Here is a 14388-nt window from a genome sequence, read left to right on the forward strand (position 1 = left end):
TACTAAATATCTTATTAACCACATCTTTACCTTTAACAGTATGAAATGCCACAGAGTTGCCAATGGGTAAATTTCTTGACCTCACCAAAACTGTATTTGGTCTAACTCAGCCACTATTTTACATCATTAATGCAAATCACAAAGAATCAAAACAATATAATTTAAATTGTTAGCAGAAATAAGCAATTGCGGCTGAATAGACAATAATGTATAACGCTCTAGAAATTGTATAAATAAATGCTGTTTATTTTATCACAAATTTATGTTAAGAGAATCTCATCTCAAAGATACAGGGCTAGATGCATCACCGCTTGTAGAGTGATAAAATGGAGAAAGAAAACGTGCCAGCCAATCAGGTCCTGACAGGCTGTGTTTGAAAAATGACAGTTAGGAGCTGATTGGCTGCTGCTTTTTCACTCTCCATTTTATCACTTTCCAAGTGATGATGCATCTGGCTCACAGGCAGGTAGAAGACTACCAGATACAGGCAGGAAAAATGAAACAGCAGCAATTCCTAGGAAGAGGGTACAAAGAAGAAGATCTCGAAAGGGACTTACAATTGACTTATAAATTATAAAGGGATAACCTTTTAACTTATAAGAATAAAGATAGATCCAATTAAGAATATAAAAACATATTTCTGACACAATTTAGCAGTAACAACAAACAACTTAAAAAAAATAATTTACAAGCACCGGCACATCCTTTTAGAGAATGAGATCCTGCCAGACACTCTTCCTGCTAAACCGAAAGTGGTTTATAGGAAAGCACCAGATGTGAAATCAAAATGATCACACAGTCATTTAGAGAAAAAGGAATTGGTACAAAGTACTCTGACAGGCCAAAAAGTCAACAAAGGATTCTTCTACTGTGGGACCTGTCAATACTGCAAGACACATAACACCAACACAAAAAAAAGATCAGTACTTTTGAATTCAACAAAACTAAAGAATCATATAAATTACAAGAACATAGTTCTTGCCACAGCAAAGGGGTCATATATCTTATAGAATGCCCATGTCACCTGCCGTATGTAGGGAGGACAGTGAGGCCACTTAGGATTAGAGATAACCTTTCAAACCATTTCAAAGAAAAGCATAATAGTAATTCCATATGCATGACGGTCACAGGAATCAAAACATACCCCTTTCACACTGCCAATGCCGGATCCCACCCGGGAATTGGAAACGGGTCCTTCCAGGATGGGATCCGACATTAGTAGCTGCTGCAGGCTTCCCACACCCGGCAACATGCCAGGCGGGTTGCCATAGCAGCGAGGAAGGGGGGAGGGGGGGCGGAGCCGGCGGCGCTAGGATATGAGATCGTCTCCGCAGCGCCTCTCCCTGCTGTAGTAAACGGGTCCCGGGACCCCGTCACCCGGCTCCATAGCAATGCATGCTAATATGGACAATCTTGTCCATATTGGCCTGCATTCATAAGCGATGGGGCACCAACGATGAACGAGCACGGGGCCGCGCCTACACCCTGCACGATATGAACGAGAACGTTCATATCGTGCATTTTATTTACCAGTGTGTAGGGCCCTATAGTCACGCGCGGGATGCACATCGCTATGGGTATACACACGGGGAGATATGTGCTTCATTTCTGGTCAGATTGCTTAGAATTTAAGCACACATCGCCACGTGTGTACTCCCTTTCCTGTCTTTTCTTCTACCATTCTATCTGCAATCAGCTCTCATATTTCCAGCTACTGTATCAGCTGTATTGATACAGCTCTTATATATTTTACTATGTCACTACAGGGTTAAAAGCCAGAACATGGGGTACGCGGTACAATATCTATCTATCTATCTATCTATCTATATCCAGATGCAGCCAACGACGAAGATACAGCCACTGATGCAACTATTGACACAGATACAGTAATTTATACAGATAAAGCCACTGACACTGCTACTGATGCAGCCACTGACGCAGATACAGCCACTGATGCAACCAATGACAGATACAGCAACTTATACAGATAAAGCCACTGACAGATAATGACACTGATGCATCCACTGAGACAGAATCTGCCACTAACAGAAATGCAGTCACAGCCACTGAAACAGATATACTGACACCAATACATCCACTGACAGAAATACAGAAACAGCCACTGATGCATCCACTGATACAGATTCCGCCACTGATGCATCCACTGATACAGATTCCGCCACTGACACAAATACAGCCACTGATAGAAATGCAGATACAGACACTGATTAAATGAAGACAAACAAAGAAAAGAAAAACAAGTAGGTCCAATCACTGATCCAGATACAACACTTACAGAACACATCACATATCAGCATCCGCCTGTCACTTCAGCAATGCATTGCTCTGGGTAAAAGGAGCAGATACATGAGAGTACTGTAATTACAGCAGTCAGACTTGCGACCGGGTAACCCCCAGTGCTGCACATGGAACTCTGCGCAACTCACAAGCAGGAAGGTGGCTGGAGACACATATACTGTATCGCTATTAGCTGCATATCACACTCATTACCTGTACACCCGAGGAGAACATGCAGTGCCAAGCAGACAGCCAGGATGACCCGCGGGCCGCCCGTACTCCCCATGTCCCTGCCGTGCTGTGTGCTCCTGCTGCAGTGCTGTCCCGGGAGCCTGTGTCAGTCACGCCGGAGAGGTAGGAGGACGCTTATCACTCCCGTTCCTGAGACCCAGCCAGCAGTCTCCCCGCTCCCTGCTGCCGCCCTCCCAGAGTCAGCCCCTTCCCCTCCCACATAGTAGTACTGTACCATATATTGTATACAGATCAGTGCTTCTCTGACTCATCGCTGACACTTCATTTACTACAGCATGTGCCGGTGATGGTGCCAAAAGTGCAGTACTGTAATGCTATGATGATGAGACCTGTTTATAAAGGTACATATGAATCATGGTCAGGCTCGGACTGGCCCACAGGGGTACAGGGGAAACCACCGGTAGGCCCCACTGCCTGGGGGGCCCTCCTCCTCTAGGGATCAGGTTCTAGACTGTGCACTTGAATTATATATTATACATATGTTACCTTATACTGCACAGGATTATGATGTATTCTCTACAATACATTGCTGTTATTAATCTGGCACATTATCATGCATGCACTAGCATTAATTACTATATAAATGATCAAGGAGTCCAGACCAGGTACTCTACAATGGTTAGCCAAACCTCTGTGGTGGCTGGCCACACCCCCTTTGGAGGCGGGCCACACATCTAATCATGGGCCCCTACCACTGCATACCCCCGGTTGGCCCTTCATGCTCCAGTCCGACACTGATCATGGTACACCTTACTGCATCTGCCTCTCTCCCCAGTGCGGCATACAGCACCCGAACCCTCTAGTGCCCAACCATAATCTTGCCGTCCCGCAGCTTAACTGTAACCTCCCCCTAGTGCCTAACCCTCCCTAACCTTAACCTCCCCCTAGTGCCTAACCCTAATCTTCATGTCCCGCAGACTAACCCTAACCTCCTACTAGGGCCTAACCCTAATCTTCCCGTTCCGCAACCATAACCCTCCTCCCTATTTTCTAACCCTAATTCTCCCCTCTGCAGCCTAACCCCAACCTCCCCCTAGGGACCTAACACTAACCCTCCCGTCCCACAGCCTAACTCTAACCTCCTCCTTATGCCTAACACTAATCTTCCAGTCTTGAAAACTAACCTTAACCTACCCCTAGTGCCTTACCATAATCTTACCATCCCACAGTTTAACATAACCTCCCCCTAGTGCCTAACCCTAATCTTCCCGTCCCACAGCCTACTTCTAACCTCCCCTTGTGCCTAACCATAAACCTCCCATCCCGCAGTCTAGCCCTAACCTTTTCCTAGTGCCTAACCATAATCTTCCCATCCCAAAGCCTAACACTCCCTCTAGTGCCTAACCTTAATTCTCCCATCCCACAACCTAACCCTAACATCCCCTAAGTGCCTAACACTAATCCTCCCATCCCACAGTCTACTCCTAACCTCCCCCTAGTGCCTAACCCTAATCTTCCCATCCCAAAGCCTAACACTCCCCCTAGTGCCTAACCCTAATCTTCCCATCCCACAGTTTTTTTTTGTATAATCTGTTTTTATTCAGGAAAATATGAAGATTACATCACATCTAGACAAAAGAGCTTCAAGACATATAATTAAGGTCAATTGCAATATAGCCATAAGGAGCAGGGTAACGTACCACCTTAGACAATGGCGGACGGTATAAGTACAGGCAATAGTAGGTTGTTCTATAGTGTCAATGTTATACCCACTCGCTATCTGTCTATACAGTGAATGCAATCGTGATAACATAGGTAACACAGTAGAAAAGTTATAGAAAAGAGCGAAGTATGAAATGGAGGAAAGGAAAGAGGAAAAACATAGTGTGACCAAGTCTGGGGGCCCTCGAACTGAGGGGGAGGTGTAATGCAGTACGGATGGTGTAATGGTTAGCATTACTGCCTCACAGCACTGAGGTCATGGGTTCAATTCCCACTATGGCCCTAACTGTGGGGAGTTTGTATATTCTCCCCGTACTTGCGTGGGTTTCCTCCGGGTACTCCGGTTTCCTCCCACAATCCAAAAATATACTGGTAGGTTAATTGGCTCCCAACAAAATTAACCCTAGCATGAATGTGTGTGCGTGTACATGTGATAGGGAATATAGATTGTAAGCTCCACTGGGGCAGGGACTGATGTGAATGACCGAATATTCTCTGTAAAGCGCTGCGGAATATGTGTGCGCTATATAAATAACTGGTAATAAATAAATAATAAATAAATAATGCAGTCTCTTTAATCGCTGAACTGCGGAGCTAAGTCATTTGGTGGCGCAAATGTAGTCTTTGTAATCTTTGGAGGACGTATATTCTATCCAAGGTAACCAAGTGGTCATGAACTCTAGGAGTTTATCTCTGGAAACCAGGAGGATGTTCTCCATATTCATATAATAATTAATTCTAGTGAACCATAGTTTCCTTGTGGGCGGAGATGGAGATCTCCATAGAGTGGGGATGACTGCCCGTGCTGCATTAGACAGGTGGCGGAGTAATGATGTTTTGTGCTGAGCCAGTGATATTGAAGAGTGGGAAAGCAACCAAAAGGCCGGGTCAGTAGGGATAGGGGTATGGAGCATGTCTTGAGAAATAGAGATGACATCAACCCAGAATGGTCGGAGTAGGGGGCAGTTCCACCAGATATGCATTAGGGAACCAGTGGCATTAAGACATCTCCAACATCTGTCTGTCACTCCAGGATACATGAAGTGTAGGAGAGAGGGGTGTCTGTACCATCTCATTAAAAGTTTATATTGGGTCTCCCTAACTTGTATACATACTGAACTTTTATGGGATTTGAGGAATATCATCCGCCAGTCTTTGTCTGTTAGCTGAATCCCGAGATCCCTCTCCCAGGCTAACTGGAAGGGTGGGGGCGTCTGAGCACCGGGGCTCTGTAATAATTTGTAAAGTGCGGAAACAGTGTGCTGGGGGGTGCATGTAGAGACGCACAACCTCTCAAACTGTGTTAGTTCCCGAGAGGCTTGGAGATATCTGTGTTTGGAGTGCAGAAAATGTCTAAGCTGTAGATATTTCCAGAAATCATGTTGTGGGATTTCCCATTTAGATCGCACTTCCGAAAAACTGTCTAACTGCTGAGGAGGTCGCCAGCTGGCCCACCCTAAAGAGACCTTCAAGGGCCCAATCACGAAAGTGGGAGGGTGTTAAGCCGGGTAGAAAGTCGGGGTTGGCTAGAAAAGAGGTCAACGGGCCGAAGTCGGAAGAGAGGAAGGGCCAGCGGCGCGCTTTTTTCCAGAAGGAGAGGGTCGCTGTGACAGTTGGGTGAGGGGAGGGAGGCTTGGGCAGGGTAGGGAGCCAAGGGAAAATCTCTGGGAATTGTTGCATATAAAGCCCCTCCAGAGCCACCCACTGCTTTGTGTCCCGACTCCTCTTCCAATCCAGAACCCTATTAAGCAAAATTGCCCAATAATAGCCTCTGATATCAGGTAACTGGAAGCCACCACATCGGGTGGAGCGAATCATAGTGGACCGGCTAATTCTAGGCCGTTTCCGAGACCAGATAAATTGTTGTATCAAGAGTTGGATGGACTTGAACCAGGAGTCTGGGATCCGTATGGGGAGAGCCTGAAGTTTGTAGAGTAGCTTAGGGAGAGTATTCATCTTCACAACATTCACCCTCCCCAGCCAAGAGAGTGGTTTGAGGTACCATCTGCTATAATCAGTCCTGAGTGTTCGGAGAAGGGGCATAAAATTCAGTGTGAACAGACAGGACAGATCGCTCGGCAGTTGTATTCCCAAGTAGGATAGGTGGGAGGTATTCCAAGTAAAGGGGAAGGATTGTTTAAGTTTAGCCACTGTGTCGGGGGGGGGGGGGGGGGGTGGAGATGTTCAGGGCGCAGGATTTGGACATGTTGATCTTAAAGTTGGAAAGTGACCCGAAATGGGACAGCTCCTGCATGAGATGAGGGAGGGAGGATACCGGGTGCGTTATTGTAGCTAATAAATCATCAGCAAACAGGGAAAGTTTGTGCTCTGTATCACCAACCTTCAGGCCTGTAATGCGATCATTGGCCCTTATAGCTCTAGCTAAAGCATCGATACAGAGGACAAAGAGTAAAGGGGATAGTGGGCAGCCCTGTCGTGTCCCGTTACTTATGGAAAAGGGGTCTGATAAGGATCCGTTGACTCGGACCCGAGCTGTGGGTGATCTATAAAGTCCCATAATTCTGCCAAGTGCTAGGGGCCCAATCCGATGTGCCCCAGTACAGACCTCATAAAACCCCAACTGACTCTATCAAAAGCCTTTTCGGCATCGGTGGATAGCAGCACAGTGGGATAGCTACCCTGGGATGCTATATGAAGTAGGCTCAGTACCTTAGTGGTGTTATCCTTAGCCTCGCGGTTCGGGACAAAGCCCATCTGGTCGTTGTGAACCAGAGAAGGCAGGAATACATTCAGTCTGTTTGCCATTAGTTTTGCGAAAAGCTTGACATCGACATTTAGAAGTGATATGGGCCTATAACTGGAGCACATCGAGGGGTCTTTGCCGGGTTTAGGCAGAAAGGAAATGTGGGCTTCTAAGGACTGGGTTGAGAAATGGGTATCTGCGGAGATAGAATTAAAGGCCTGGAGGAGATAGGAGGAGAGGAGATCTTTAAATTGTTTATAGTAGGTAAGCGTGAAGCCGTCCGGCCCTGGACTCTTGCCAGAGGGTGTCGAGGTCAGGGCGTTTTCCAGTTCTTGCTGGGTAAAGGGTAGTTCCAATGCTTCCCTATCTGAAGGTGATAGGACGGGGTAGGACACCTTTTCTAAATATGCCTTCGCTTGTAGAAGGTCATAAGGGGAGGTGGTGCCATCGGGTCGGCTCTCCAGGTTATATAAAAGGGAGTAATATTGTTTGAAGCATGCAGCAATTTCAGGGGTTTTGAAACGGAGAGCATCCCCAGGGTCCTTTACGTTATTAATAAACAAAGAGGAGCGTTGGGCCTTGAGAGCCTGGGCCAGGAGGCGCCCAGGTTTATTACCCCACTGGTAGTATTTGGAGTTGCATTTACCGACTGAAAGCTGGATACTATCAGTAAGGGTTTTCTTTAGTTGAGCCCGCGTGTCAAGTAGTTCTAGGTAGTCAGTCTCTGATAGAGACGTTTTGTGCGAGGACTCAAGATGGTGGAGTCGTTGCAATAGTTTGGTGATTAGTGCTGACCTCTGTTTCTTCATAAATGTTCCCAACTGTATAAGCTTACCCCTTATGGTGCATTTATGCGCTTCTCACAGGATAATCTTTGAGACGTCGTCGGTATCATTCATGGTGAAGAACTCGGTCAAAGCCTTTTCTATTTCACCCCTGCAATATTGGTCCTGTAGTAATGTCTCATTAAGACTCCAGGTCCATTGACCTGGGGTAGCCTGGGGGGTAGAAAGAGTCATATGTACTGGGGCATGGTCAGACCAGGTCATCGAGCCTATGGAGGAGTCTATTAATAAAGGGAGATGCCTGTGGCTAAGAAATAGATAATGGAGACGGGAGTAGGCTTTGTGTGGGGGTGAGTAAAAGGAGTAATCTCTTTCAGAGGGATGAAGAACCCTCCAGGAGTCAGCCAGCTGAAGGTCATGGAACAGTCGTCTAACCTGCCGGTATTGACGTTGGGAGGTCCGGGGAGCGTTAGAGGATGAGTCTAAGGATGGATCCATTATCCAATTCAGGTCACCCCCCAAGACTATGACCCCTGAAAGGAGTGGTTCCATTAGGGAAAGGGCGGAGCGGAAAAATGGGACCTGGTCCTTATTTGGGGCATAAAGTGCAACAAATGTGTATGGGCACATACATATTTTACAACGCACTAACAGGAGACGACCCGGGATCAGCTTGTGAACTGATATATCTGACAGCCGGAGGGTCCTAGAGAATAATATCGCTACACCTTTTGATTTAGAGTCTGGGTTGTTATTATAAAAGGCCTGAGGGTAACGGTAGTTGATCAAGGAGGGGTTCTTAGCTGAGATTTAAAAATGCGACTCTTGGACCAGCGCAACATCTACTCTATCAGCCCAAAGAGACCGTAAAAGAGAGGCTCTCTTCTCCGGCACGTTAAGGCCCTTCGCGTTGATCGATGTTACTTTAACTCTACCAGGGGATGTCATAAGAGACATAGGTCAAGATGGAAGGCGGTGAGCCCAGAGTGGTCAACGAGAGAAAGGAGGAAGGAATAGGAGGGAAAAAGAAAGGGACAGAGCATGGAGAAAAAACAACAATAACAATCAAAAAACCCGCAGTGGGGTAGACGATCCATCTGAGGATTGGGAACCCAAGAGGCAAAACAGCCAGGGGCGGGTGTGGGGCAGATGAGGGAGCCACCGCCAAAGGCATATTGAAAATAAGAAAAAATAGTGCAGTAATCATTATACATGCTTAGTTTTAACTAATTGTAAACTGTAAACCTCGTTAACATGAAGAAATCTTCGAGTGGCAGCATGTAAGAAATCTCGTAATCAGGAAACAGGAGTTAACAATCAACGGCCCGAAACATAATGGGGGGGGCGTAGCCCCAGTGACAGCGAGATATTGGATGAAGGTTCATCAGTGGTGAGAAATGGTGTCACGCTGTAACCTAGAGAGATAGGTTAGGGAGAACAAGGACAAGCAAAAGATCTCAGGTTATCAATCCGGTAGCATTTGAGTCTTTGTCAGAGGGGGAGTCGTTGGAGCCCTTCCTCCCGGCCCTCCGCACCTCCCGCCAGGGGGTTCCTGTACTCGGGAGTTGGAGAGGTGGCAACGTTGGAGTAGGGAAGTCCCAGTCGCGTAGGTCAAGTTTCGGTATGCCAAGAACTTTCCAGAACACAGGAAGGTCCGAGTAGGAGTTGAGGGTGTGGGTTTTCCCCGATGAGGAGACTTGGAGGTTGAAGGGAAAGCCCCAGCGGTATTTCAATTGGCGTTTATGGAGCTCGTCCGTTAGGGGCTTGAGGGCCTTCCGTTGTTGGAGGGTGTGCCAGGACAAGTCTTGGTAAATATGAAGCAGTGAGCCGTTGAAATCGACTCCATCGAGTTGGCGTACCTTGCGCATGATGTCATCCTTCTGGGTGAAATAATGCAATCTGCAGATGACATCACGTGGTCTGTCTGCGGAGAGACCTCTTGGTTTCAGGGCACGATGGGCCCTGTCAAAGGTGATAGTATCGTTGGGGTCGTTACCTAATATTTCGTTGAAGATTTTCGTGAGGGCGTCAATCAGGCCTGTTTGAGGGACGTCTTCCGGCAATCCCCGCACACGGATGTTATTTCTCCTCCCTCTGTTGTCCAAATCCGTTAACCGTGTTTGGAGGGAGCGGATCTCTGCCGACTGGGCTTCAATGACATTCGTCAATGACTTCAGAAATGTGTCGGAGGAGACCTGATAGTCTTCCACGCACGTCACCCGATCAGAGATGTGAGAGATGTCTTGTCTCATGGTGGCCAGTTCACGTCTCACTGTGTCCTGCAGATCCTGTTTAGTGGGTAGGTTTTTCATGTAGGTTAAGATGTCTTGTAGGTCCCTACCCCCTGGGGGGCAGACTTGTGGAGCGTCCACGCTTGGAGAGGGTGGGTGGGAGGTATGCGAGGAGAGGGGGGGATTTGTAGCAAAAGGGTTTTCTGTGAAAGCGGGCGAGGCGGATTGTAAAAATTATCTCATAGCGGACTGCGACATGTTCCCCCGCGGAGTTGATGTACCGGACTTCTGAGAAGATTTCTTGTTCCTGGGCATCACTCAATCAGCATCGAGAAGTTTAGATTCCTGAAGGTCGAGGTAACGAGGTGAAAGAAGGTTGCATAGCTCACAAGAGGATGCCTTCAGCGGTGTGGCTCCCTATGGGTTGGCATCAGCAAATCATTGCGGCATCAGTGGCAACGGTATTCCGGCATAGCGCAAAGCTATAACACTTGGCCGCTGGGTTATCTCAGAGGGGTAGAAAGGCATTCCCATAAGATATGATATGAGGGAGGACTGCAGGAAAGTCAGGGCGTCGCGGTCTGGAGCGCAGCGCACTCACAGCCCCCCAGCCTCAGGAAATTTGGCCAGTCCCCGTCCCGTCTCGTCGGTAAGTCGCTGCTGGTGATCAGACACTGGGTGTCGCGGCTGTAGGGGAGAGGGTATCAGCTTCGGGTGCTGCGGGCCGCTAGCAGGTGCTCCGGGCCGCTCGTCTGGGGCCTCAGGGAAAGCCGCGACCAGATGGCAGCCGCCCCCCTCGTGGGACCTCATTGCTCGGGACTCCGGGGGCCAGCCTCCCGGGCCGCTGAGTGTGTATGTGTAAGGGGGTTGCCTGACGGTGGCGAGTGCTTCACCTACCCTGCGCAGGGTTCCGGAGGCCTCTACAGGCGGATCTGGGTGCCGGCGCGGCTCTTGGAGTCAGGCTTGGGTCCGTGGTCACTTTAGGCCCCGGCTTCAGTCTGGGGAGAGGGCCGCAACCCGCGGGAGCGCTTAGAAGCACTCCCCGATTCCGCGGCACCTCCCCAGGGTATTCAAGCCAGTTGATCAGCAGTGGAGGTGATAAAAGGTGGTGGATGGGTGACCCCAGGTATCCCGCAAGGGGCCGCTTGCAGAGCGCTGTCTGGGCGCGTTGTTGGTGGAGCAGCGTGGGGAGGGAAGATGGCCGCCAGCGTCTGCCACTCACCGTCAGTGGAGGATCGTTGTGCGGCATCTGCCACTTCCAGCCGCCAGGCAAGGTGATGGGCAGCGTGGAGGGAAAGGGCGGCAGGCTCCAGCAGGTGCTCCGGCGGGAGCGAGGGACGACGTCCGGCGCCCGTGTGCAACTCCGACTCCGGTCCCGGAGCGGCTCCAAAATCGAGGTCCCGGCTTCACATGTGGGGGAGGGCCGCAATCCGCAGAGACAGCCGGAGCCGCCTCCCGACTCCGCCGCACGCTCCCCCCGGGTCAGGAACGCTAGGTGAGAGGCTGGGGTGTAAAAGTGTGGGCAACAGGGCACAGATGTAAGATGTATCGGGCTATCTGTAAGCTTGCAGGCTGGAGCCCATGTAAAACGCAGCTTCTCCCTCAGCCAGCCAAGCCACGCCCCCCATCCCACAGTTTAACCATAACCTCCCCCTTAGGTCTAACCCTAACCCTTCCATGCCACAGCCTAACCTTAACCTCCCTCTAGTGCCTAACCCTAACCTCCCCCTGGGGCCTAACCCTAATCTTCCTGTCCTGCAGCCTAACACTAACCTTCGCCTGGGGCCTAACACTAATCTTCCCATCCTGCAGCCTAATCCTCCCCCTAGTGTCTAACTCTAATTCTCCCCTCCTGCAGCCTAACCCTAACCTCCTCCTAGGGCCTAACACTAATTCTCCCGTCCCACAGCCTAACCTTAACCTCCTCCTTGTGCCTAACACTAATCTTGTGGTCTTGCAGCCTAACCCTCACCCTAGTGCCTAACCGTAATCTTACCGTCCCGCAGCCTAACCCTAACCTACCCCTAGTGCCTAAAGGGCCCCACACACTAGACCAATAATGCCCGATTTCAGCCCAGTTCGGGCATTCGGCCCGATATATTGGGTGAAATCGGGCATTTTCAGTGTGCTTTCCCCCCGATCCGATCCGATGCGCGTTTCCGTGTGCATCGGATCGGATCCCCCTAGTTCCGACATATCATGAGTGCTGCACTCGTTATATGTCGGATCCTGCAGTAAATGGACGGGAAAGTAAAAGATACATCATATGCAAAAAAAAATGCATAAGATATATCTAATACCATCCTGCCAATGGGGAGGCTGCCAGGAGGTTGGAGGAAATCTTATATGACATGACGGACCGTCATGTCGTATAAGTGTATGGGGTCCTTAACACATCCTACCGTCCCACATTCTACTCCTAACCTCCCCCTAGTGCCTAACCCTAATCTTCCCATCCTGCAGTTTAACCGTACCTTCCCCATAGTGCCTAGCCCTCCCATCCAACAGTGTAACCTTAACCTCCCCCTAGTGCCTAACCCTAATATTTCCATTCCACTGCCTACCCCTAATTTACCCCTAGTGCCTAACCCTAATTCTTCCATCCCGTAGCCTAACACTAACCTCCCCCTAGTGCCTAACACTGATCCTACCGTCCCACATTCTACTCCTAGCCTCCCCCCTAGTGCCTAACCCTAATCTTCCTGTCCTGCATCTTAACCTTAAACCTCCCCCTAGTGCCTAACCCTTATCTTCCTGTCCTGCAGACTAACCCTAACCTCCTCCTAGTGCCTAACCCTAATCCTCCCGTACTGCAGTTTAACCATAACCTCCCCCTTAGGTCTAACCCTAACCCTTCCATCCCACAGCCTAACCTTAACCTCCCTCTAGTGCCTAACCCTAACCTCCCCCTGGGGCCTAACCCTAATCTTCCTATCCTGCAGCCTAACACTAACCTTCGCCTGGGGCCTAACACTAATCTTCCCATCCTGCAGCCTAACCCTCCCCCTAGTGTCTAACTCTAATTCTCCCCTCGTGCAGCCTAACCCTAACCTCCCCCTAGGGCCTAACACTAATTATCCCGTCCCACAGCCTAACCTTAACCTCCCTCTAGTGCCTAACCCTAACCTCCCCCTGGGGCCTAACCCTAATCTTCCTATCCTGCAGCCTAACACTAACCTTCGCCTGGGGCCTAACACTAATCTTCCCATCCTGCAGCCTAACCCTCCCCCTAGTGTCTAACTCTAATTCTCCCCTCGTGCAGCCTAACCCTAACCTCCCCCTAGGGCCTAACACTAATCCTCCCATCCCACAGCCTAACCTTAACCTCTTCCTTGTGCCTAACACTAATCTTGCGGTCTTGCAGCCTAACCCTCACCCTAGTGCCTAACCGTAATCTTACCGTCCTGCAGCCTAACCCTAACCTACCCCTAGTGCCTAAAGGGCCCCATACACTAGACCGATAATGCCCGATTTCAGCCCAGTTCGGGCATTCGGCCCGATATATTGGGTGAAATCGGGCATTTTCAGTGTGCTTTCCCCCTGATCCGATGCGCGTTCCCCTGTGCATCGGATCGGATCCCCCTAGTTCCGGCATATAATGAGTGCTGCACTCATTATATGTCGGATCCTGCAGTAAATGGATGGGAAAGTAAAAGATACATCATATGCAAAAAAAAACTGCATACAATATATCTAATACTATCCTGCCAACGGGGGAGGGGGGGGGGGGGAGGGGCTGCCGGTAGGTTGGAGGAAATCTTATATGACATGACGGACCGTCATGTCGTATAAGTGTATGGCGTCCTTAACACTTATCCTCCCGTCCCACATTCTACTCCTAACCTCCCCCTAGTGCCTAACCCTAATCTTCCCATACCACTGCCTACCCCTAACCTACCCCTAGAGCCTAACCCTAATTCTTCCATCCCGTAGCCTAACACTAACCTCCCCCTAGTGCCTTACACTGATCCTACTGTCCCACATTCTACTCCTAACCTCCCCCTAGTGCCTAACCCTAATTCTTCCATCCCGTAGCCTAACACTAACCTCCCCCTAGTGCCTTACACTGATCCTCCCGTCCCACATTCTACGCCTAACCTCCCCATAGTGCCTAACCCTAATCTTCCCATCCCACTGCCTACCCCTAACCTACCCCTAGTGCCTAACCCTAATTCTTCTATCCCGTAGCCTAACCCTAACCTCCCCCTAGTGCCTAACCCTAATCTTCCTGTCCTGCAGTTTAACCGTAACTCCCCCCTAGTGCCTAACCCTCCCATCCAACAGTCTCACCTTAACCTCTCCGTAAGCTTAACCTCCTCCTAGTGCCTAACCCTAACCCTCCCTAACCTTAAACTCCCCCTAGTGCCTAACCCTAATCTTCCGATCTTGCAGCCTAGCTCTAATGTCGATATTCTGAGAATGTCAGGATTTCACATGTTGACCTTTCAGATGTCGG

The 14388-nt window shown here is 49.5% G+C and overlaps 1 protein-coding gene and 1 long non-coding RNA gene across 2 annotated transcripts in view; one reads left to right on the forward strand and one right to left on the reverse strand.

Moving 5' to 3' along the window:
* LOC134949112 (interleukin-13 receptor subunit alpha-1-like) overlaps window positions 1–2683 on the reverse strand; it is a 144500-nt gene extending 141817 nt beyond the window's left edge. The window contains exon 1 of the mRNA XM_063937503.1: window positions 2512–2683. Within this exon, the coding sequence (XP_063793573.1) occupies window positions 2512–2584 (73 nt within the window). The 5' untranslated portion in view covers window positions 2585–2683. The remainder of the gene's footprint in view (window positions 1–2511) is intronic.
* LOC134949114 (uncharacterized) overlaps window positions 2429–14388 on the forward strand; it is a 29882-nt gene continuing 17922 nt past the window's right edge. Inside the window, exon 1 of the long non-coding RNA XR_010183102.1 lies at window positions 2429–2652. This is a non-coding gene — a long non-coding RNA (uncharacterized LOC134949114). The remainder of the gene's footprint in view (window positions 2653–14388) is intronic.

This window comes from Pseudophryne corroboree, chromosome 8 (assembly GCF_028390025.1).
Source record: "Pseudophryne corroboree isolate aPseCor3 chromosome 8, aPseCor3.hap2, whole genome shotgun sequence".
NCBI lineage: Eukaryota > Metazoa > Chordata > Amphibia > Anura > Myobatrachidae > Pseudophryne > Pseudophryne corroboree.